The sequence below is a fragment of the Ambystoma mexicanum genome, chromosome 4p (genome assembly GCF_040938575.1).
Source record: "Ambystoma mexicanum isolate Mex_15411 chromosome 4p, UKY_AmexF1_1, whole genome shotgun sequence".
NCBI classification, from domain to species: domain Eukaryota; kingdom Metazoa; phylum Chordata; class Amphibia; order Caudata; family Ambystomatidae; genus Ambystoma; species Ambystoma mexicanum.
Genome location: NC_090927.1, coordinates 772,432,174 through 772,454,588, shown reverse-complemented (window position 1 = coordinate 772,454,588; position 22,415 = coordinate 772,432,174). Strand labels below are relative to the sequence as shown.

Below are 22,415 nucleotides of genomic sequence, written 5' to 3'. Positions count from 1 at the left end.
GCGGCAGCTCGATGGAAGAACTGATGGGTAATCCAACAAAAATTAAAGCACGAATTGAAGAAATGGATTGGATAAATACATTGGACAAGGCATCTGAGTACAAACGTGCCACCCATTTACCTCCAACATGTAGAAAATTGAACGTAATCCAACCTTTTCTGATAAAACATCCAAGCAGAAAAACTCGGAATACACTTCTTCGTGCAAGGTTAAATTTATTACCTACAAATGAAATTTTACATTCAAGAGGTCTTTCACCATCTAACACCTGCCGCTTTTGTAACGACCCCGACCAACCAGAAACATTACGTCATCTTTTGCTATTGTGTCCTGGTACAGACAAATTTAGATCCCCATATATATTGCACCATCTAAAGAATGCCTACCTGAGGGAAGAAGATCTTTGGTGGGAACGCTTAATAGGAGGCTTCAGACCTTCCTGGACCATAGAAATCACAAAAATTTTGGACCAGATCTTTCTACAAGCACCACTACAGCCTCCCCAGAATGGGTTAACACAAACAGATTGTGGGGAGTTATCCTCTTCTGTCCTGTTCTGTTTGCCTTCGTCCTCACTTTTACCATCTGTGTTTCCACTCTGGCTTTCATTGTTAACCAGTTCTTCAGTTTCATCTTCTATCTTTACTTTTTCTACTTCTATTTTTGCTTTTACCTTCGCTTTTACTTTTGAAATCTTACGTTACCTTCTTCATCTTCTTGTAAAAACCACTTCGGTGATTATATACTCGTAATAAAAAAAATAATTAAAAAAATAAAAAAATAAACCCTAGAAATCCAGCAAAGGTGCTGAGGGACTCATTAGGTAAGAGGAATCAGCAATTTATTGAGAATTCTCCCTAACATACAGCACAACAACGTTTGGTAAATTCATAGTACAGGAAACGTATCCCAGACACTAAAAGGAATGTTGTGCCACTTTCATAAAAGGTGGGCTCCTTTTCAGGACTTCACAGCTAGCAATTGGGCTCTTATGTATTGCCCAGAGAGACTGTAAGCATTAGGGATTGTGTATGTTTTATTATGGACATTATTTGATAACTCATCTGATGCGTTTACTTTTTTTAAATCTATTTTTATTAGCATTTGGTTAGAACAACACAATAATACACTGCAAAAATTGGTGCATGGGGCCTCGTTACAAGTATGGCAGATCGGGCACAAATTGGAAGTAGCGGAATTGCCAATGTCTCTGCTCTGCCATACTAGGAGTATGGCACTGGAGTGGAGGATTTATCTCCAGTATTGTGCTGGAGCTGAATCCTCCAACACGCTGTCGGAAAAAAAAATCGCCAGAATTACTGCATCAGTTATTCCACCAAAAAAGCTCCATAGAGTCCCATGGACTCATACAAAATGGGGATTTACAACCCCACCACCACTTGCAATCCGGCGGTAATTAAGCTGGACCAAGTGGCAGTAGCGGTAATTCAGTTGGGCATACCGAGGCCCTCGTCTTTTCGGTACATACAAAAACACACAGGTACAGCTATCTGCCCCCCGCACATTCCCTCATGCGCCCTCATGATGCCTACTCCCATTCCCCTACCTTCCAGGTCCCTTCCAACCCCAATAGTGCGATTCCCCACTCCATCCCGATTCTGCATTTTACGTAGAAGCCTTTGTACCTTGTAATCCTTTTCCACCGCAATCAAGGTGGTTTCAGATCCAGAGTGGAAGTCATGTCATTCAGCGCATCTGATCCCAGTCTATCCCCACCTCCTCATCTTTCCCCCTCCTCCTCGGTCCTCACCTGTTTCTTCAATATTGTCATCTACGCGAAACCCCACCTTTGCACATCCCTGAGCCTTGCCTATACCGCTGGGCCTGTGGGACCTTTCCAAGATCTCAATTCGTCATTTAGCCAGAATGAGTAAAAACAGTGTCATTTTGCTCTTGGTCTTGTCCCTCTTTTTTTCCCCCTGATATTAGTCCCAATAAACAGACGGTTGTCGAAGATCCATAGGTTCCACGCACCACTGCATTGATCTTGTCTATCACTATTCCTAAGAATGCTGCTATCATTGGACAGCCCCATCCCATATGCCAAAATACCACAGAGCTTTCTCCAAATCTACGGCAGCTAAGGGTAAGTGTATGACTTATGGCATGAGGCCTTGATGGGGTCATATCGACCCAATGTAGAAAATTATACTGAATCAACCAAAACCGTGCCTTCCTGGAATTTTTTTTTACCTGCTGCCATATCCGCATACATGTGTTTTCTGCTATCTTCTCCCCCAGCTCCCGCTCCCACTTCTACTTGACTTTCAAGACCAGTCTCGGTTTTCTGTCCCGAAATCCCCCATACAGGCACGCAATGCCTCCCTGGCCCCCGCACAAGGTCGATATGGTGTACAATCCAGGGTCTGTATCCGGTTCCTCTGGGATCCCCTCCCATATGACCGCCATTCTCGCCATGTATACTATATTTCTCCTTCCATTGTTTGAACACGAGTAATCGTCCCCCATCAAAAAAATCTCCTATTCTGCGGCATCCCCTGCTTTGCAACCTGGTGAGACCCATATTTTTAGCCAACTCCCACAGCCTGCCATCGAACCCTAAGGGGAGTTCTGAGCTATACAATCCTCTAGTCCGAGAATTGTGTTGGAGTTTGCCCCCACACTGCCCTCGTGATCTTATATATATTTTCCCATCCCACCGCTCCTATAGGGTCCCATAATGACTCAAGGCGCTGTCTGTGCCTCGGGAGGGTCCCCATTAACAATTGCACTTCCCCCTCATCCAAGTATCTGATGTGTTTACTTAACGTGGGAGTGGGAGTTGTAAGGAGCCTGTGGGTGGAATGATTTTGATTAAGAAAGGGTAAAGATTTGTTAGATGGCGGGGGGCGTGGCTTAGCAGCCATGGAATAGGACGCTTCTCGGAGAGGCTCCTGTGGATCCGACAAACATCCTTGCACAAGCACCTTAATAGAAGGCAAAATCGTGCCAGAAATGTATATCCTCTTGGGGGAACCCGCAGTGTACATCAGGACTGAGTTTTCAGTGGCCCCATGAAGCTGGAAACAACAATATAGTCGAGTCAGCTGACAGAGCCCGACGACAAAAGAGGTGAAAAGATGGTGGCGTACGAGGAAAAAGGACTGAAGGCGGCTACATTGTGTCATGACCTGATGCTGTAGCACGCCGCGGTCTACTACAGCGCAGCCCCACTGCTGGATAGAGAGAGCAGTGGCAGCTTGGCAACTGACATTGCAGTACTGCAAGGGCGCGGACCGCGCGGCCCCTGCAGCTGGTGAGTGAGGTGGAGCGGCGCGAAGACAGTCATCGCAGAGCGACACAGCGGGGGACCGCGCGGCCTTGCAGCCGAAACTAGTGAGCAAGTGGGGCCCATCAGCTGGCCAGGGTGCGCCGTGAAAGGGGACAGTGTTAGGGAGAATTCTCATTTGTGGCTAAATTCCCTCACCTAGTGAGTCCCCCAGCAGCTTTGCTGGACTTCTTTTTTTTTTTTTTTTTTTTTTATTTGTTTGGCTGATATTCAATCTTTCAAATATTTAATATAAAACAACATAAGAAAGAAAGATAGAGGAAGGATTATTTTGAGTCTGTCAATACATAACAATTTAAAATTCATTACATTTCATCTTCAACACATGAACAAAGAACAATATATTACACCTCTTTATACTTACAACATTCCATATTAATAGAGGATAGTAGATATAAATTTAACTAAAGCAGTTAAAATCGCTGAGCGTTCACTATTAATTACTAGGCCCCAAATTTCTTCCTCAGTGTGAAAGCAATAAAGCTGTAGAGAATCTTTAAAATATATTTGCCGAGGTGTCTCTAATGCAGAACATGACACTACTAGGTGTTTAAGGGTTTCAATACAGTTATTATCATTACAAAACCGACACCATTTGCTTAGGTTCTTATCGCGTCTGGACAGAATTTCATATGTAGGATGAAGATTTAAGCGCATTCTTAGCATCTGGGCTCGTACAAAATGAGAAGGACATTTTTGTAAATACTTTTCCATTATACCCAATTTTTTGGGATGAAAAATAGTCCAAGAAAAATCAACTAGATTTTTACACAGATCTTGGGTCAAAATCCAATCATATAAGAACAATGTTTTCTTCGCTTTAGTTGGATTTGAAATTAGCATTTGCAAGGAAATATTAGCTTCAGTAAGTATGTTAATCACATATTGAAGCCAAACTTTTGGAAATCTGTCAGCAGAAGTTAGCAAGTAGTGCGCAATAGTGTTCAACACATTTTTCTGGGAGACACCTATCAGACACTTTCTAAAAAAACAACACATTTTCCATAGGACATGACAATAAATCGAATTAGAGCCCATTTCTAGTCTCAACAATGCCATCGGTGTGCAATTTGGTAATTTGAATACCGACTTCCAAAATGTGCCTTCATACTTATCCCAATATTTTCTTGATTGTGGTACTTGTGAGTCGGCCCCATAAGCTATTATGGGAATTACTTTTTGTTTATAAAAAAGCAACACATGATTAGTTGTGAATTTCCCATATTTTCGCAGGATAATAGAGGCTTGTGAGGCTAAAGATTGAATTTTTGCTTTTAGGATGGACGGTTGTAGCAGAGGCATCGGGCTTCCAGCAAAGTGTAAACCTAGATATTTGTAAGTGTTAACTAAGCAAAGGTTTTCATTGTTTAGTATCCATTTGCATCGTTTAAATTTTTCCTTAGCATTGTTTTTTTGACAGATCAACACCTGCGTTTTTTCTGTGTTAATTATCAAATTATTCGCTCTGCTATAGTTTTCAAGACATTGAATCAAGTTCTGGAGGCCTCTAGGAGTTTGGGATACCAATACTAAATCATCAGCATAGAGGATCCATTGGATTCTTTGGGATCCTAATTTAGGAGCATCACTTTCTATTTCCTCAAAATCCGTTCCTAGATCTAAAAGGAACAGATTGAAGAGCGTTGAGGCTAAGATGCAACCTTGTTTAACGCCTCTTTCCGATTTTATTCGCCTGGACAATAATCCTTCTGTGGATAATCTAATCTGAATCGTTGTATCCGAATGAAGTTCTTCAATAATTCGTAATAGTGAATGAGGACAACCGTACCTTCTAAGTTTATAAAATAACAGACTTCTGTCAACAGAATCAAAGGCACCACGAAAGTGCACAAATGCCATAAAAAGACTTTGGTTACGATTAATATATTTGGTTCTTAGCAGATTGAGGACAAGCATGTTCGGTGTCGTGCCAAGACCTGAAACAAACCCAGTTTGGAAAGGGTCGCGCATGTTAACTAAATTCATCCATGTGTTCAGTTCTTTTAGAACAATCCTGGAGTATATTTTGCCCGGCGCATCAAGCAGCGCAATGGGTCTATAACTTTCAGGTTTCTCTCGGTTGCCTTTTTTGTACAATGGAACTATGATGGAGTGTTTCCAGGAGCTAGGTAAGATTTGAGAATAATTGATTTGCTGAAATAAAGAGAGTAGAATATTAGACCGCAATTCTGGGTTTTGTTTGAAGATGTAATTAGACAACCCATCAGGCCCTGGTGCTCTTGAAGCGCTTATTGTTTGAATGTAATACAGAATATCAGTTCTCTCTATTTTAAGAAAAAAAGGATTGGCCTTAGTTTGGGTGAATACTTGGGTATCTTGATTAGGAGACGCAAGAATTTTCTGGAAGTATTCGACCCATGTGGATTCAGAGACCTGTTGAAATTGTTTACAGTGTTGTGAAATTAAGGATGAATCATTTATGGCTTTCCATATATCCGAGGTGTTCTTATCTTTTATAAGTTCCAACATGTGTTCTCCATCTGTTTGTAGCATCTGAGCTTTATGGTGCCGAATCCAATTTTTGTAGTTCGTTTTTAACTGTTTGAGTTTTTGGAAGCGAACACATATTGGTAGAAGCATAGCTTCTCGCTTTGCTTTCCTAAAAGATGCTTTCTTATCCTTGATTTTACCATCGAACACATGGAATCGCGTCTTATAGAATCTCGGCTTGTTGTAAGTTTGAGTCATCTTTTGTAGAATGTCATAATACGCTGAGCTCGGAACGATGCTACTATGAGTGCTGTCAAAGGCAGATTCCAACATCATACCAAATTGAGTGATGGTGTCTGTTGTCCACCGTACTCTATTGACACCGTTATTTGTCGTTAAAGAATGATCCCATTTTATTTCACTGATCGGTAGTTGTCAATAAGGTACCATCCATTGCAAGCATAGCAAGTTATGATCGCTATTTTGAGTTTGAGTAATTTTAAATTCAGGTGAGAGCAAGGATAGTGTATCATTAACGTAAATATAGTCAATGATTCCACTGCTACCTCCTTGCGACCATGTGTTTTGTGGAGGTTGATCTTTAGGTCCTAACCCATTCATCATCAGGAAACCTCTTGATTTCATGAGATGGTTCCATAGGATTCTCCGATTTTGCTCAGATACTTTCAATTTTGTAACACAGTGAAAATTTAAATCGCCTGCTACAATAGTATGTGATATTTTAGGTACAACAGTTAAATAATCCAGTAATGTTGATACAGCAAAAACAAATTCTGAATCATCAATTTTAAGAGGATTCCAATAAAGGTTAACCAGAGCATACAAAACGGAGTTGATAGATGCAATAGTTAATTGAGAAAAATGATTCGGAGAAAATTTGTATATAATGGTTATGTTTGCACTGCTTTTGATGGCAGTCAACAAGCCACACATGGGACGGCCTCTTTGATTTTTAAGAGCTAACGTGGTATGGAGTTCATGATTGTCCCATAAAATTTGTTTTGTAATCCAGGTTTCCTGTAACATTACGATATCAAACTCCAAAAGTGATTTATCATTGTTTCCTAATAGATGACCAAAACCACGTGTGTTCCAGGAAACAAGGGATATAACAGTTTTCCCGTTCTCTTGCTCTAGTTAACTTTCACTGATTTTACAATGGCATTTACATTTCTGACTTATGGCACGGTTCGACTCATGATTGTCAACATCACTGCACCAAGTAACATTCTTTTTAACATTTTCTTTGGCAGAGGGACTGTACTCGGTCTCTATTTGCGATTCACACATTACCAGAAAGCCCATGGAAAATAGGACCTCCCTTGCCTGCCAAACTAAATTTTTGATTACTCTTGATCGAAACCATAGTCTGACTATGCTCTGTTGTTTGGACAATATGAATTCAACTTGTTCAATGTCATAACTAGTTACATCGTTCAAGGAATCTATGTCAAAGAATATTTCTCAAATACTTTGACGATTTAGTGTGTATTGAGGGTATGGATTTGGACGACAACTCAATACCAGTGATCCTAGATTGGGATGACTGGGTTTGGGTTGTAATGTTTCTTGAAAAGTAGACGTGTTGTGGTTCGATAATATCGAAGTCCGAGTACCTGTTTCACCATTATTTTTTGTTGGCAGAAGTGCTTTAACCATTTGAGCTATTTCCGATTCATGTTTTTCCTTACAGTTGGAGGCAGAGAGCTTGCCATCCATGTGAGCAACAGAACATGGGGATTTGGTATTTTTGGAATTAGTGTTTGTAGATTTTCCAACACCACCCTTATCTGGACGATCACTCATAGCTTGAGACTCACAAGATGTCAAGGACAAAATGGGTGTGTTTGTGAATGCAGGGGTTGTGAGGTTTCTTTGAGCTGGGCATTGAGCCATGTAAGCGTCCACTGCTTTCCTAATCTCATCGCGGCGAATTACAGCATTGTTCATTGAGTTATTTGCCAGGTGACTCAACTGTTCAGCTGTTGAAGACGCTGGGACTGCTTTTGGTGTGGTTTCTTTGTGCAAACTTGCGTGAGAATCTACTGCCTTAATTAATTCGTCAAGAGGCTCGTAATGAGTTGCTTTCTGTTTGAAAAGTGAAGCAACAATAGTTTGTTGTTTGCGAGTTTGTGCTAATAACTGATATTTTTTTGCTACAGCAGAAGAAGCTGCTTGAGCACTTGTATTAGGTACTTTAAGTTGTTTAATGAACTGCTTGGAAGCGGCAGTCATTGACTGTTTGGAGCCCTTGATGTTTTTAGATTTTTTAATCGCTCTGTTTGGTAATTTTTTAGGGCTTATTAGCTTTATAGGATGTTCCTTTTTAGAAAAGATAGTGTAAACATCACTATCTTCTGTATTTGGAAGGGTCTTATTCCCTTGTTTATCCAGTAGGACCAAGTCTACTGTAGCATTACTAACTTGGTCAACGATGATGTTTGGAAAGCAGGGGAGTACTGGAGTCCATAAACTAGTATCAGGGCAAAGTTTAGCATTCACTTCAGAAACAGATGATGCAGCCTTAGCAGCCATTGTTGGGTGTTTTATTGCTTTTGGATCAGTGGTTGTTACGACATTATGCATTACAAGTGCAGCATCTTGTTTGGTTTGCCAAGATACCACTAAATTAAGTAAATCAGTTTGGGTCTTTATCTTATCATTCAAAGTGTCAAATAGTTTAAGCAGGATGTTCATTGTCGTTTGCATAGCTTCAAACGATATGATGACTGCCCTAGACACGCCCTCTTGCACTGGATGACTTTGTGATTCAGTTTGCCTACGGGGTGTAGGATTTACAAATGAGGAGGATGACACACATTGATTCTGGTAGGTAATTGCAGAGATGTTAGGTGAAAAGGATAATTTTTCTTCTAACACGTGATTGGAAGTATCAATCTTGGAGTCTACTAAGTCAATTGTCATTGGCACATCATTATGGGAGGGAGAAGAACAGCTACCCATAGCAACGCTGGTATGAGGTCTAGATTCCCCTCTCAAAACGGTACTGTCTGATAAGGAGATGTCACATCCTGTTATTTCTATCACAGCGTCTTCATCAAAACCTTCATTGATTTTATCATCAAACAAACCACTAATAGTGTTGACAATCGGTATGGCTGTTTGAAAAGCAGTACCAGTACTAGTGGGAACAGCAGGAAAACAAAAGGATCGAATATCTGGTGTGTTACCAACAGAAACCTTCTTGTTAACACGCCTTCTGCTCCCAGGTACTAATCTGGGTGTAGAGCATGCAGGAGCAATGCTAGGAGCAGTGTTGGTATTAGCGGAGGTTTCACTCGTTTTTGTTTGTTCATGTTCGCGTTCGATTCTCCAAACATTAGGGAGCAGTGGCATTCCAGTGCTTAATGTGTACATGTGTCTCATGTTTGATGGGTAAGGAACTAATACGCCCAAAGGAATAAGATTGTTTTTACAAATCTTTCGGGCTTGAATAATTGAAAAAGCCGACTTACTTATGGTGATTCCCCGAAAGTAGAAACCAAATTATGGACGCTCCGGCGCTTCGCCGCGCGCCGCGAACAGCAAACAGTACTTTCAAGTACTTCCGCGGTGCGAATGCGCAGGAGCAGCAATATTTATGCCGCCCACCCACAGATTGAGGGGGCGGGATCAACTTCAGTCAGGAGCCTAGAGACACAAAAAAGGGACACTGTGTGAGATAGATATGCAATGGTAGGGTGCAAGGCAAGGCAAGTCTCCGTGACTTTCCGTGTCTTTCAGTGTCTTTCTGTGTCTTAGGGTAGTTCAGGTCGGAATAAAGTTGCTTAAGCTTACTTTTCTTAAAGCGGTAGATGCAAGCGAGTGTCACTGCAAAATAATTCCTCCAGCCGATAAAGCTGGTCGAGTCCCAGGAAAACGCTGTCAGAAAACGCTGATAATGCAATTAGCAGTAGCAGCAGAAACTCGAGCAGCAGGCAGAGACAGCAAACAGTACTTTCAAGTACTTCCGCGGTGCGCGCGCGAATGCGCAGGAGCAGCAATATTTATGCCGCCCACCCACAGATTGAGGGGGCGGGATCAACTTCAGTCAGGAGCTTTTCTTAAAGCGGTAGATGCAAGCGAGTGTCACTGCAAAATAATTCCTCCAGCCGATAAAGCTGGTCGAGTCCCAGGAAAACGCTGTCAGAAAACGCTGATAATGCAATTAGCAGTAGCAGCAGGCAGAGACAGCAAACAGTACTTTCAAGTACTTCCGCGGTGCTGGACTTCTGGAATTTAATTTTTTCCACTTGTTAAGAGTGAGAGCTTTTCCCCCTCTCTTACCTGTGTTTTGCAATGTGTTTCTACCAGTTTTTTTGATTGTGGACTCTGAAGTACACCACTTCAGTAGCCCCCTTCTTTTAATGTGTCACACATCACCTTCAGTGCCATGGCACAGGGTTGTCTTTGAGACTTCCCTCGACTCCATTTCTGAGGCGACTACTGTCCCCCAGAAAAGCGTAAAGTTGCCATTAACTTTACTTAGTCAATCTACCACAGATCCAGTACACCCCATCTTCCATGAAGTACTGGAAAGGGTTAACTCATATCCCTTTGTATCTGTACCTCCTAGAGCATTGTTTTGCTCTTTTAACATTTAGACTTGGCTGGTGGCAGTGGTATCTACCCTAACTTTTCTACCGCGATTATATTGGATAAACGTGGTACTGTTCTTGGCTATTATATTAGCCTCGAACATAAACCCGCTTGACCAAATCGTCTTTCTCTTGGCTCCGGTTGGGTTTATTCGCCATTTCTTTTTGTTAAAGTCCTTCTTGTGTTTTACTTTGTGCAGCAAACTAGGTTCGCCTTCTTTGTTCACTGGCTTTTGGCGGGCTTCTGCCCAGAAGCCCTCCACAAGGCGCCTGGGTGTCTAGGTGGGCTGAATGTGAGGGAGGGGTGTAGTCACCCCCTGCACAGGGTATCCTAGGAAACCCAAGTCGCACTTTGTCATGATTGGCCAGGGTAGTTGTCCGGGCTGGACAACCCCCCTGCTGGGTGATTGACAGCCAGGCTTTGTGAATGTTTTTTTTTTCGCATAAAAGGCAGGTCTCTTGGGCTAGAAGTCAGAGAGTCGCCACTGAAACTACAAGGAACTGAAGAGAAGCGGAGAGAATGACGGCTGCTGCAACTAGCCCGTCCCGGTCCCTGCAGTCCTGAGCTATCTGCTCTTTGACTACTCAGAGAAGATCCAGTCCGGAGTCTTCTTCCCTTGAGCTTGGTGGGGATAACCAGCTCACCTTCTACAGCCAGAGGATCCTCTTCCGTGGTCGAAATCGCTGCACACTGCTGTAATGGTTCGGATAGCCACCTGAAGAGCCTCTCCTGTTTTTAAGGAGCGCACCTTTTATTCCTTGTCGCTGCTGCCGGCTTCATCCCTGTGTGGTACAGACCCCCTTCAGACGTCCTCCTTCACAATGAAGCTCCAGGAATCGTGGGTCTGCGGGAAACCAACAGGAACAACTGCCAGGGCGCTAGCTGCACCACTGGAACATGGTACTGTGTTCTGTTGAGGAAACTGGGTGAATCCCTTTTTCTTCATTTCCAAGGCTTGCCCTTGTCTTCCCCCCTTATAACTTTTGCTTCCGAACATTGACAATATCGAAGTACTTTTGGCTACGTTGAATCGTAAACTGTCTGACCGTGTGATCTTCGGCAATTGGCCCCGGTCCTTTGACTTTTGACCTCCTGTCTCTGAGTGTTTCTTGATTCTGCCTGCCTAACCAAAATATTGCCTGTGATTTTTGCCTCCAACTACCTCTGGGTATCTCAGGTGCTAAGTGTGTTTTTGCCCCGGTAGCATTTCATGTCACAGATACGCGTTTGTTTAGTAGACCGAACTGTCAAAAAGTGATCGCAATCGTATTTGTGGTGACATGTTTCGTTCATAACACCGGTTCATTCAAACACAGGGTACTTACCTTGAGACTTACTGTACAAAGTGAACTGGTTAGTTGTAGTATATTTAACGTGTGGTTTTTATTGAAGTTTAATAGAAGTGTTGTGTTTATAACGAATGGTTTAAAAATAAATGTACTTATATTTTTCTACCTGAAACCTTGTGTCAGTGTTTGCTTGAGTCACAGTAATTGTGGTCCCTTTGTGTAATCTCTGCTACTGCTCATATACTCTTGAGATAAGCCTGGCTGCTCCACCACTGCTACCACTCTGACATGGTAGTACAGGCTTGTACCAAAGGTAAAACTTGTATTGCCACCTGTGGTCTTAATTGTGTGTAGTGGTCCCTAAGGGCACTGCACAGGATTCTACCTAACAGACAGTACGGCCACCCCACTGAAATAAGAAAGCCGGAGCAACTGGGGAAGAGACAACGAAGCGTTGCACAGATGATGGCTGCGAGACACCACCAGTAAAACGGGTCAATAGGAGTGGTCTGGAGGCTGGCATCCGAGTGGTCCTGTTGTGTTGGCAGCTTGCGGGTGTAACCCGCTGCAGAAGAAACGCAACGGCGCCACTCCGGACCCACCCTGAGATGCGCACCCCCTCCCCCCGGTAGAGCAACAACTCACACTGGCGGTCGCCCGCCAGGGGGAAAATAGTGAGCCCGCAAAGAACTATCACTTCCCCGGAACGGACTGGAGTACGGGGACGCAGGAAGCATGGTAAACAGGAAGGCCCAAGAGAGGCAACAATGGAGACAATAGAACACCCGAACAGCTTGGGGAGCCCTCACAGCTGGGCGTGCGTGGCCCACACATTTACACAGGCAGATAAAGAAATGCCATGCAAACACACACATGATGGAGGCAGCCAGAGGCACACACCAAGAAAGCTGAAGCAGCATTGGAAATCACACCAATCCAGGGCCTGAACGTATGGCAAGACCCTGGAAGAGCCCATATACACCTAATCACTAGGAACAGTCCCCTAAAGTACTGAAGATGGACGCATGAAGAACAAGCCCCACGGCGGGACACACGCGCCACCACCTACAGACACACAATACTATCGGTGCCCAAGATCAACCAGCTGGCAAACATCCGTGTGTTAAGAACTGAGAGATGTGTGCACACGCCAAGTACGGGCCCATTGAGACGCGAGCCGGCGACTAAGGGAGAGGTGAGCAACATAAGCTCACCCGAAGGAGGTCAGGGCAATAGGGCACCAGGACGCAGAGCGAGTACAGCACAGCAAGAAGGCCCAGCGATCAGGGCTACGACTCAACGCCTAGAGTCAAAAGGAGAACCGGGCAAGAACAATAATCCCACTGCCGAGACCCCACAAACAAACCACGCACCTCCACCGGCTCTGAGCCCTGTGACCCTCTCTCGGACATTGCGGGTGCGGCAGACAGCCCCACAACAACATTCAATACTAGACGCAGTGCACAAACGGATAGACCCACAGGTCAGGCCCCAATCAAAGGTATCCAGGACTCCGGGTGGCACCACAATGACGTCCAAGCTACCCAAATCTAAAGGGAAGCAGCCGACAATGGAAGAGTACACGAAAACAACAATACCAGCTGACAATCCCAGGAACAAGGAGAAATACCCGCCAATAGATTCTACACCAGGGCGTAATGACCAGCAGATCCTAGACGCGATCGCGGATCTAAAAGTCACATGGGAAACCAAACTGGAGGCAGCCTTGGCGGAACTTAAGACATCACTGAACCTAAAAATTGGGGCAGTGCAAGAAGATGTCAACCTAATGAGACAAGATGTCAAGAAAATATCGGAACACACAGGGAACCTGGAGAAAACATTAACCTCGAACGAGGCGCCATGTACCACATATGCCACAGAGATCCACATACTTAAGCAACAAGTTCCCAACCTGGAAAATAGGGCGGAGGAAGCGGAAGGACGGGCCCAAAGAAACAATATTCGGATCATGGGGCTCCCGGAAGGAGAAGAAGGACAGAACCTAACAGACTATATTGAGACCATGCTGCTACAGGAAATTGGGTAGGGGAGTTGGGGAGTTTGGGGTGTTAATAGTTAGTGAACAAGCCTACGCACGTGTGCAGCCAAATTGGAAGTGGATAAGGAGAGGAGTTAGAGGGGGGACGGGGTATGGCTGAAACATGGGAGACCTTAAGATAATGACCTGGAACATCAGGGGACTTAATAGTTACCTAAAGAGAAATAAGGTCATGATGTATTTAAAGAGACAGAAAATAGATATTGCCCTAATGCAAGAAACACACCTCACGAAAGAGAAACTAGAGGTTCTAAAGAGAAAATGGAAGGGCACCTTTATAGGTGCAACGTACTCGGCCTATGCCAGGGGGGTGGTAACTTGGGTGACACCACAAGTCCCATGCAAACTGCTTCAGTCCATGACCGAAACAGACGGGAGGATGGTAATATTAAGGGGACTGATAGAAAACAGAGAAGTTTGCATTGTTAATACATATGCCCCGAACCAAGACACAGTGACCTATTTCAAGACCCTATACAGCAAAATGAGCCCGTACCTAGGGAGCGCAGTCATTTCGGGCGGTGATTTCAATTGCACACTGGACCCAAAAGTGGACAGGTCAGATGCAAAATTTGATAAGTCCACCCCTGCTGCCAGAGTCCTAAGGACTCTACTGCAAGATCTTCAGCTGGAAGACACATGGAGGCTGCACCACCCACATGATAGGCACTAGTCACATTATTTAGCCCCACAAAACTTGTATACACGGTTGGATTATGCGTTCGCCACACAGGAAATCACGGGGGAAATTGTGCGCTCAGGATATAAAGCGAGGGTCCTCTCGGACCACTCGCCATTGACCTTAACATGGCAATACATAGCCATGAGAGCTAAGATCCCTACTTGGCGACTTAGAGCAGAGGCATTAAAAGATACAGTGTTTAGAGAAGACCTCAGAGGTGAAATTGTAGAATACTTCGAGAATAATACGGGGAGTGTAGAGTCGGCTGGAACCCTATGGGAAGCATTCAAGGTGGTGGTAAGAGGCGCAGCTATAGCCAAATCCAAGGCACCGCAGGGTGGTATACTACGACAACTACAGAATACAGAGGAGAAACTAGGGATAATGCTAAGCAGTGGAGGCTACTCCCAGGAGGACGCTACAAACATCACCCAACTACAGCAGGAATGTATGCGACAGTGGGAAAAACTACACAGAAAGGCAGAATGCTGAGGGGGACAAACCGGGGAGATTATTAGCATGGCTATATAAAAGTGAGACCCCCAGAAAAACGATTAGAGAGATACGGGGAGAGGGTGGACTAACACTAGACACCCAAGAGGGTGTGAATGAGGGTTTCCTTGAATTCTATAAACAAAGGTATAGTAACGCAGAATGTGAGGAAGAGAGTGAAATAGCAGAAACTTTGGAGGATATTGGCTTACCGAAAATAAGCGCTGAAGAACGGTAAAGCCTAGAAGCCCCAATCATACTAGAAGAGCTAGAGGCGGTGGTGGAGCAACTACCTACCAGTAAGACCCCAGGAGCAGACTGACTCCCTAGTGAATCCTACAAAATGTAAAAGAAAAAAGTGCTTCCCCCACTGCTGACAATGTTAAATGAAGCATTCGAAATAGGGACATTGCCAGAATCCCTTAGAAAGACGATTATCATCCCTCTCCTCAAACCCAACAAGCCAAGCATAGATGTGGGTCGTACAGACCGCTATCTATGCTGAATCAGGGCAGCAAAATACTCACGGCAGTGTTGGCAAATAGGATGAAGCAAGTCATTGGCAGATTAATACATCCCGACCAGACTGGATATGTTCCACACAGAAACATATCCAACAATCTCAGAAGGCTCCACCACGTCATAGAACAAACAGAAGGCCCCTCTGGCGAGTTGGCTATCGTGTCACTAGATGAAGTGAAGGCCTTTGACTTGGTCAAAAGGGAGCAGAATGGGAGCGGTTATTTCAGAGAGATGGCAGCTCAGCAGGGGCACCAGACAGGGAGGCCCCTGGTCCACAATGTTGTACATTCTGCCATTAGAACCTCTAGCAATATATCTGAGACAACAACATGAGGAAGTGGGGATTTACACAAAAGGGGGTCCGCACCTAATATCGTTGTACGCAGACGATATGTTACTATACCTGAGGTACCCAGAAGAAAATCTACAATATATCCTAGAGGTGATGGAGCGATTCGCATTGCTCTCAGTCATTGTAGTCAATCCCAAAAAGTCCTGTATATTCCCCCTGGGACGGTACAGAGGGGTCCTGTGTGCAAAGCTACCAGCACTACCAATACCCTGGGGTGAACGACACCTTCAGATACCTGGGAATTGACATCTACCACACAACAGCGGCAGAATACAGACAACACCGAAAAGGCACTGACAAATGTTCAGAATAGTATGAAGTTTTTGACTAAACTCCCACTAGCCATGATGGGGAGGGGGGCATTACTGAAGATGGTAGTACTACCCAGACTATTACACTTCTTCAGGAACATACCATACATAATACCTAGGCGCTTCTTCGTCAAACTTCAAAGCATAGGAACAGGATAGCCCTATGGAAACTACAAAACACATATGACAAAGGGGGCATTAGGCGGCCTAACTTTGAGATCTATTACCTGGCCAGCCAACTATGATACGTGACCGAGTGGCTAGCAGAGGACTCCACTTCAGAGTCCAGCCTGTTGGGATCTGACTGTGCCCAGTACTTCCTAAAATAATGGATTTGGCTTCCTAAATGTGAGATGAAAGGGAGCTCAGGGATGCTGGAACTAGGATGGCAAATATGGCATGAAGTATGCCAGACCATAAAGAATCCGACCCCATGCTCCCCGCAAGTGCCGCTAGTGACACTAACCGGAGGAGATGCACAGCTAAGAAAGATGATTCGCAAACACTAGGAACAGGTGGAGATTGCAACGATGGGAGACATATGGCAGGAGGGGACAATAAAGGGATTTAACTCGCTAGTGGATGAAACAGGCTTACATTTGGGGCAACACATAACCTATAACAGATTAGTGCAGAGAGTGAAGGAGACATGGTCGGAAATAATGCTAGACGAACATCCAGACATGACCATCAAAACACTATGATATTGCGGGGGGGGGGGCACAAGGTTTCCTGAATTTACTAATTATTGATGTCCAGGGTGGGAAGGGAAGTGACCCAGCTGAGGCAAGAATGGGAGGAGGATGCAGGGGAACTGATGACAGATGGGCTATGGGAATGGGTACAAGTGTATCACAAAAAAGTGTCTAGAAACCTTAGGCTACAACAAATACAGCTATATATAACCCACAGAGCATACATGACCCCCCAGAGAATCTCTCGATTTAAGGGTGCAGAACGACAAACATGCCCCAAATGTGGGGAAGAAAACGCTGGGCTGATACACATGTTTTGGGCATGCCCCGAAATAAGGAGATACTGGGGAGAAGTGACCCAACGATTGAACGAGAAAGAGATCAATTTGAATGTAGATTCAACATGGGCATGCATGGTGGGAGGGTTTCCTAGGTCACGCCAATTGAAACATGTCGGTAAACTCAAATACTTGGACTATCAACTTGCCAAGCGTAGGATTGCTATGGGGTGGGAAAGCACCCAACAGACCCAAGATGGAAGTCTGGTGGACCAACCTCCGTAAATGGTCCGAAGCTGAAACAGTAGTATGGAGTGAGGCGGCCAACAGAGGGGGAGAGGAAGAGGCTGAAACTCTGACGGCCTGGAAACACCTAGTGTCCACACTGTGGGGACCCACCCAGGGAGGCCCAAGTGATGAGTCCTCTGAGAACACAGAAGAGGAAATACTTCCAACTAATAAAGAGCAGGGGGCGGAGCGGAGAAGGCTTGTTGGAGGGTGGGATGAGGGAAAGCAGTAGACACTAAACGTACGTCCGCAATGAGGTAATGACAAGACAAAGTACTGCTGGGGTTGTTGGTTTATTGTTGAGTGTTTATTGTTTGTTGCAAAAACCAATAAAAATTGTTTTAAGAAAAGATTTGTTAGATGGCATGGTTTTCACTCCATTCATAATCACATTATTCTGTTCCTGGATATATCAATAAAATTGTTTATTGAAAATCAAGATAGAAGTACACTGTGTCCAGATCTCTGGAACCCTGGACTACCACATCAAGAATAGTCCAAGCCCACCTACTGGCATTCCCTCCCCCTGGGCTTGCTAGGGAGGGCCGCCCTTTTCAAAATGCTCTCCTTCCCGAGATTTCTTTATATCTTGCAGAAACACCCATGTTCATATCCCCCTTAAGACCTTTGCTTCCATAGACCCTACTCTCCGGAAACTCCTATGGGGTGGGAAACAATCCCTTATTGCCTTAACCACACTGCAGTGCTCGGTTTGGGAGGGGGGCTGGGAATACCTTGCCTTAGGGCTTACTACAGGGTTTCACAAATGGGGGTCTTGAATGATTGGCTTCACGCAGACCGGGCTCTTCCTCATGTCGGGAACGAAACCTGATGCATGGGTGAGAGAAAGCCCCTCTGGGTCATATATGGAACAGACACAGTGGTCCCTGACCTCCCAGAGATGGTACTACAGATCTGGTCCGTGTGGAACGGGGCCCTCCAACACATTGGGTGGGGGAGGGAGGTGACATTGGGCCAACCTACATGGGACAACGGGTATATCCCAGAGGTTATGGCAATGGGCCGCTTCCCTAGCTGGGAGGACCGGGGGATACTGACCCTAACTGAGGTTGTGCAGAATGGAAGTCTGAAGCCGTTCGAGACCCTACGAGAAGAGTTTGGCCTCCCGCCAGACGACATCTACAATTAGATGCAACTCACACATGCCCTATATACCCAATTCCCTGTACTCTGACATCCCCAAAAGCTCCCCCCTGGAGGTGAACGTCCCACAGGGAAGAATTCTGACAAAACCCACATCCACGCTGTACCAAGTAATCACCGCATTTGGGGCCCGGGACTTAACCCGGCTGAGGGAGAGATGGGAGAGGCTGGTAGGCCCCCTGGAGTCAGAGGAGTGGGTGGAAGCCCTAATGTTCCCGCGTGAAATAGGCATAGACGCCAAACTAAGACTCATACAGTACAAAATACTACATCAGACCTACTACTCACGGGTGGCGATGGCCAAATGGAGGCTAGTGGAAGACGCTGATTGTCCCAAATGTCGTAGGGTGATAAGTACCTTCTAACACATGCTTTGGGAATGTGAGGTCATACACAGATTCTGGGATGAGAGCATTTGTGAAATCAACACGGTCCTAGATACGCTGACACAGCTGGAACCCAAAGCAGCACTGCTGGGGGTCTGGGGAGACGGTGAACACACCAAGGGTGAAAAAACATTCCTGGATGTTGTGCTGGGCCACATTAAAAGGTTGACAGGCCACCACGTGGGGTCCAAATGAGGGACCCACAATGGCAGCCCTGGTACATTTCTGAAGGTGTGGGGTAAATGGACTGGCATCGCATAACTGGGACTTCCTTGAGCACCACCTGGACACAAGCACTGACACCGTCTCGCCGCCCCCTCTCAGGGAATCTAATCGGAACGGTGTACCCAAGGGTGGAACTGCGTACTGTATAAAAATCCACACCACAGTAGCTTGAATGCTGCATCCACCGGTTCCCTGCTTCCTCCCCGATCGACCCACTGACATATTCAGCCTTAACTATGTATGCAATGTTTGTTGTCAGAAGGCCGGGATATGCCCGTCCTAGATTGTTGTAAGTCAATAAAAAGAATTTATTTTAAAAAAAGAATAGTCCAAGCTACCCTTCATCAAAATAAAGTGTGTCTGTTACTGGTGGACCTGAAGTATCACTATTACCATTTCAAAACAATATTAGCTGCAACCCAGAAACATGCCTACCACAGGCCTTGCAAAGACCGGCAGGCTCAGAGACAATTAACACTGCTAGCTGTAGTCTCTAAAGTGGAATAATCACAACATGCACGTGCCCACAGTGAAGCAGAACTACCATTGGGGGTGAATAAAGACACATATAAAAGTAGGGAGAGAGACAATAGGTGGGTGGGCATTTAGAGCAGCAAGCGTTGGGGGAAGGCATTGAAGGCGCAGGAGGAGGTGGAGGTGCTGAAGAGTTGTAGGTGCAGGGAGAGGCGGCGGCATGTAGAGTTGAAAGTGCCACTGCAGGAGGTGAACAGCAAGAAGAAAGGGAGGCAGTGGTAGAGGTTGGAGCCGCTGAATATGAAGGAATAGGGAAGAGTATAAGAAAGGAGTGAGAAGAAAATCAAGGAGGGGGGAGAGCAAGAGAGGTTGGAGGTGGGTATGGTCATGGAGGAGTGAATAAGTGGGGAGAGAGAAAGGGAGAGTGAGAGAGAGAGAGAGCGGAAGAGACGGAGAGAGAAGGGAAGAAGCAAGAGCTCAGGATAGTGAGAGGTACCTTGGAAATATATGGATAGAGAGCCAGAGAGTAAGACAGCACAAACGTATTTGCTGTCGGGGACAAGTGTGTGCAGGAACGAGGATGCAGTGGAACAGTGAGCAATGTAGTTGACAGCTAGCTCTAGGGCTAGAGGCCAGGTCTACTGCCAGACCAGACTGAAAGAGGAAGGGAGTAACATGGGGCTGGGCAGTTTTGGTTAAGAATCGTGTCTGGCTTTGTGCTAATCCAGTTACGAGATTTCTGCAAGCCTGCACACCTCTTGCCCAGAATCCTCTCAGCACTCTGCAGCATGCCTCTCATTTGCAAATGCCCAATGAACTCCACAACCCTAACCCAAGTGAGCAAAGATAAATGGCGGTACAACACTAAGCAGAGGGCCTAACAGGGCTACATAATCCACATCACGTGAAGGCATGGTGCAGCAGTTGACAGAGCACAATGGCAAGACTAACAGATCCACTCAGCAATCTGAGACAGAAAAGTATCCAGAAGATAGTCAATGAATGATTCGATGAAGCCATAACTTTACCATAGTAATCTTTGCACATCTTTGTAAATCTTCTCACATAAACTCCCAGAGAAAAACACTTTAAAATCTGTCCACTGAATAATAGCTAGATGTTGAGAATTCAATAAAGATACAAGTTGCTAAAACCCAAATGACAATCACAACCCGACAGCTGCAATTTTTCACTCATATTGAGTAATATTGAGTAGCCTCCGAGGCTACTCAATATTAAAACACGTACATATTTTAAAATCTGAAGGACTGATATACTTTATGCAACTGTTTCTTTTGGAAGAAATGGACAAGATTGCATTATGTGTATCTATTTGCCGCTCTTATTACAAATCCTGCATAATTAAATTAACTTTACATTTATCATTACCTTTGTCTTCACAAGAATACATTGCATATTTAGGTTTCACAGAATTTCGTAGGTTTCAGATAAAAAAGGGTTATGATACAGTATACTTTGCTTGTCCTTTGAAAACTAACATTACATATTTCTAAAGCTCTGCAATTTAAAATGCAAATGTACTTTCTAAATGCACTTTCAATTTACATACTATCTATAATGCTCTTTATTTAAAGCACAACTCTAATAACATTATCAGAAAAATAAGCAAGTTAGTGTACGTTTTCCCTAAACTGCCCATGCCAAAATTATTTGCAGTGTGCAAAGCTGCCCCAAATGGAAGCATCAATATAGAAAAATCACCCAACAGTCAAGGATGCAATCATTCTGCTTAAGGCAAGGTGTTTTAACATGAGAACAGGTTTCCGCTTACATGTGTAATAGGGTGTTGTCAATGGAATTCTAGGACGGAGCTGATCTGTCTTAACTCCTTACAGTACACACCCACTCAAGTGTATCCATCAGGTACGCAGTCATTGAGTCTAGGACCTGCTTAGATTAACTGGCTCATTTCAAGTTTGAAAATTGAAAAACGCCCTAACAATAAACTCTGTCATCTACTTTGCTTATGTTATCAGCTTTCCTTATTGAGAAACGTAAAAGCAATTTAAAGGTTGTTTTGTAGCAAGCCGGCTAAGGAACTAACTATCCTGAAGCCCAAGTGAAGACATCAAGACTTGACAATTAATTTACCTCAGCAAGCAATGAAAGTGCATGGACACTATAAACTGAAGGTGCAATGTTCGATGTTTCCAATGCAGGAGACAACATATCTAGATAAAAAAAAGACAAAATGCAGTTAGAAATAAGCAAAGTGTTACAATTTGGTTCAATAGCATGACCTTGGAAAACTCTCACACATAACAGATGAACAACAGTCAATGAAAAAGTTAAATAAGAGGCAATAAGAGGCAGCACCAGCCAAAAAACCTGTCGGTTTTGTGACTAGGCTGACACAATGGAGACTGTAAGACACCTGCTCCTAACCTGCCCGGGATTGGTAACAAAAAGGAGGACGCACATGTGCCACCTGTTCAGGAACTCACAGTGCCTAGAAGAAGAACATTGGTGGAACCAGCTGGTTGAGTGCACTAGGCACGAAAACAGTAATTGCAGTATGGCAATATTTTCAGAGCCTTGATTTAGCCACTAGACAAACTCTGGCTTCTTAACAAACTATACACAGAAGAACGACTCTGGGCTCTGACAACTCGGTCCATGGTCAGATTTACACAAACAGAAACTAGACTGTTGCAATGACTTGTAAATACTGGTAAGAGACAGTTGAACCAAGTATAAATAAAAAAAAATAAAGTTAAAACATAAGCATATTTCAGGGTCAGTGTGCTAGCTCTGAACACTATGGCCCCCCTTCCCCACCTAATCTCCACTTTC

The 22,415-nt window shown here is 44.5% G+C and overlaps 1 protein-coding gene across 5 annotated transcripts in view; it reads right to left on the bottom strand.

Annotated features, from left to right (window-relative positions):
* The window catches only part of DOP1A (DOP1 leucine zipper like protein A), a 2,904,166-nt gene that overhangs the window by 728,301 nt on the left and 2,153,450 nt on the right, over positions 1-22,415 (bottom strand). For all 5 annotated transcript variants that reach the window (XM_069606322.1, XM_069606321.1, XM_069606320.1 and 2 more), the window contains one exon: positions 21,714-21,793. In XM_069606322.1, the coding sequence (XP_069462423.1) occupies positions 21,714-21,793 (80 nt within the window). The remainder of the gene's footprint in view (positions 1-21,713; positions 21,794-22,415) is intronic.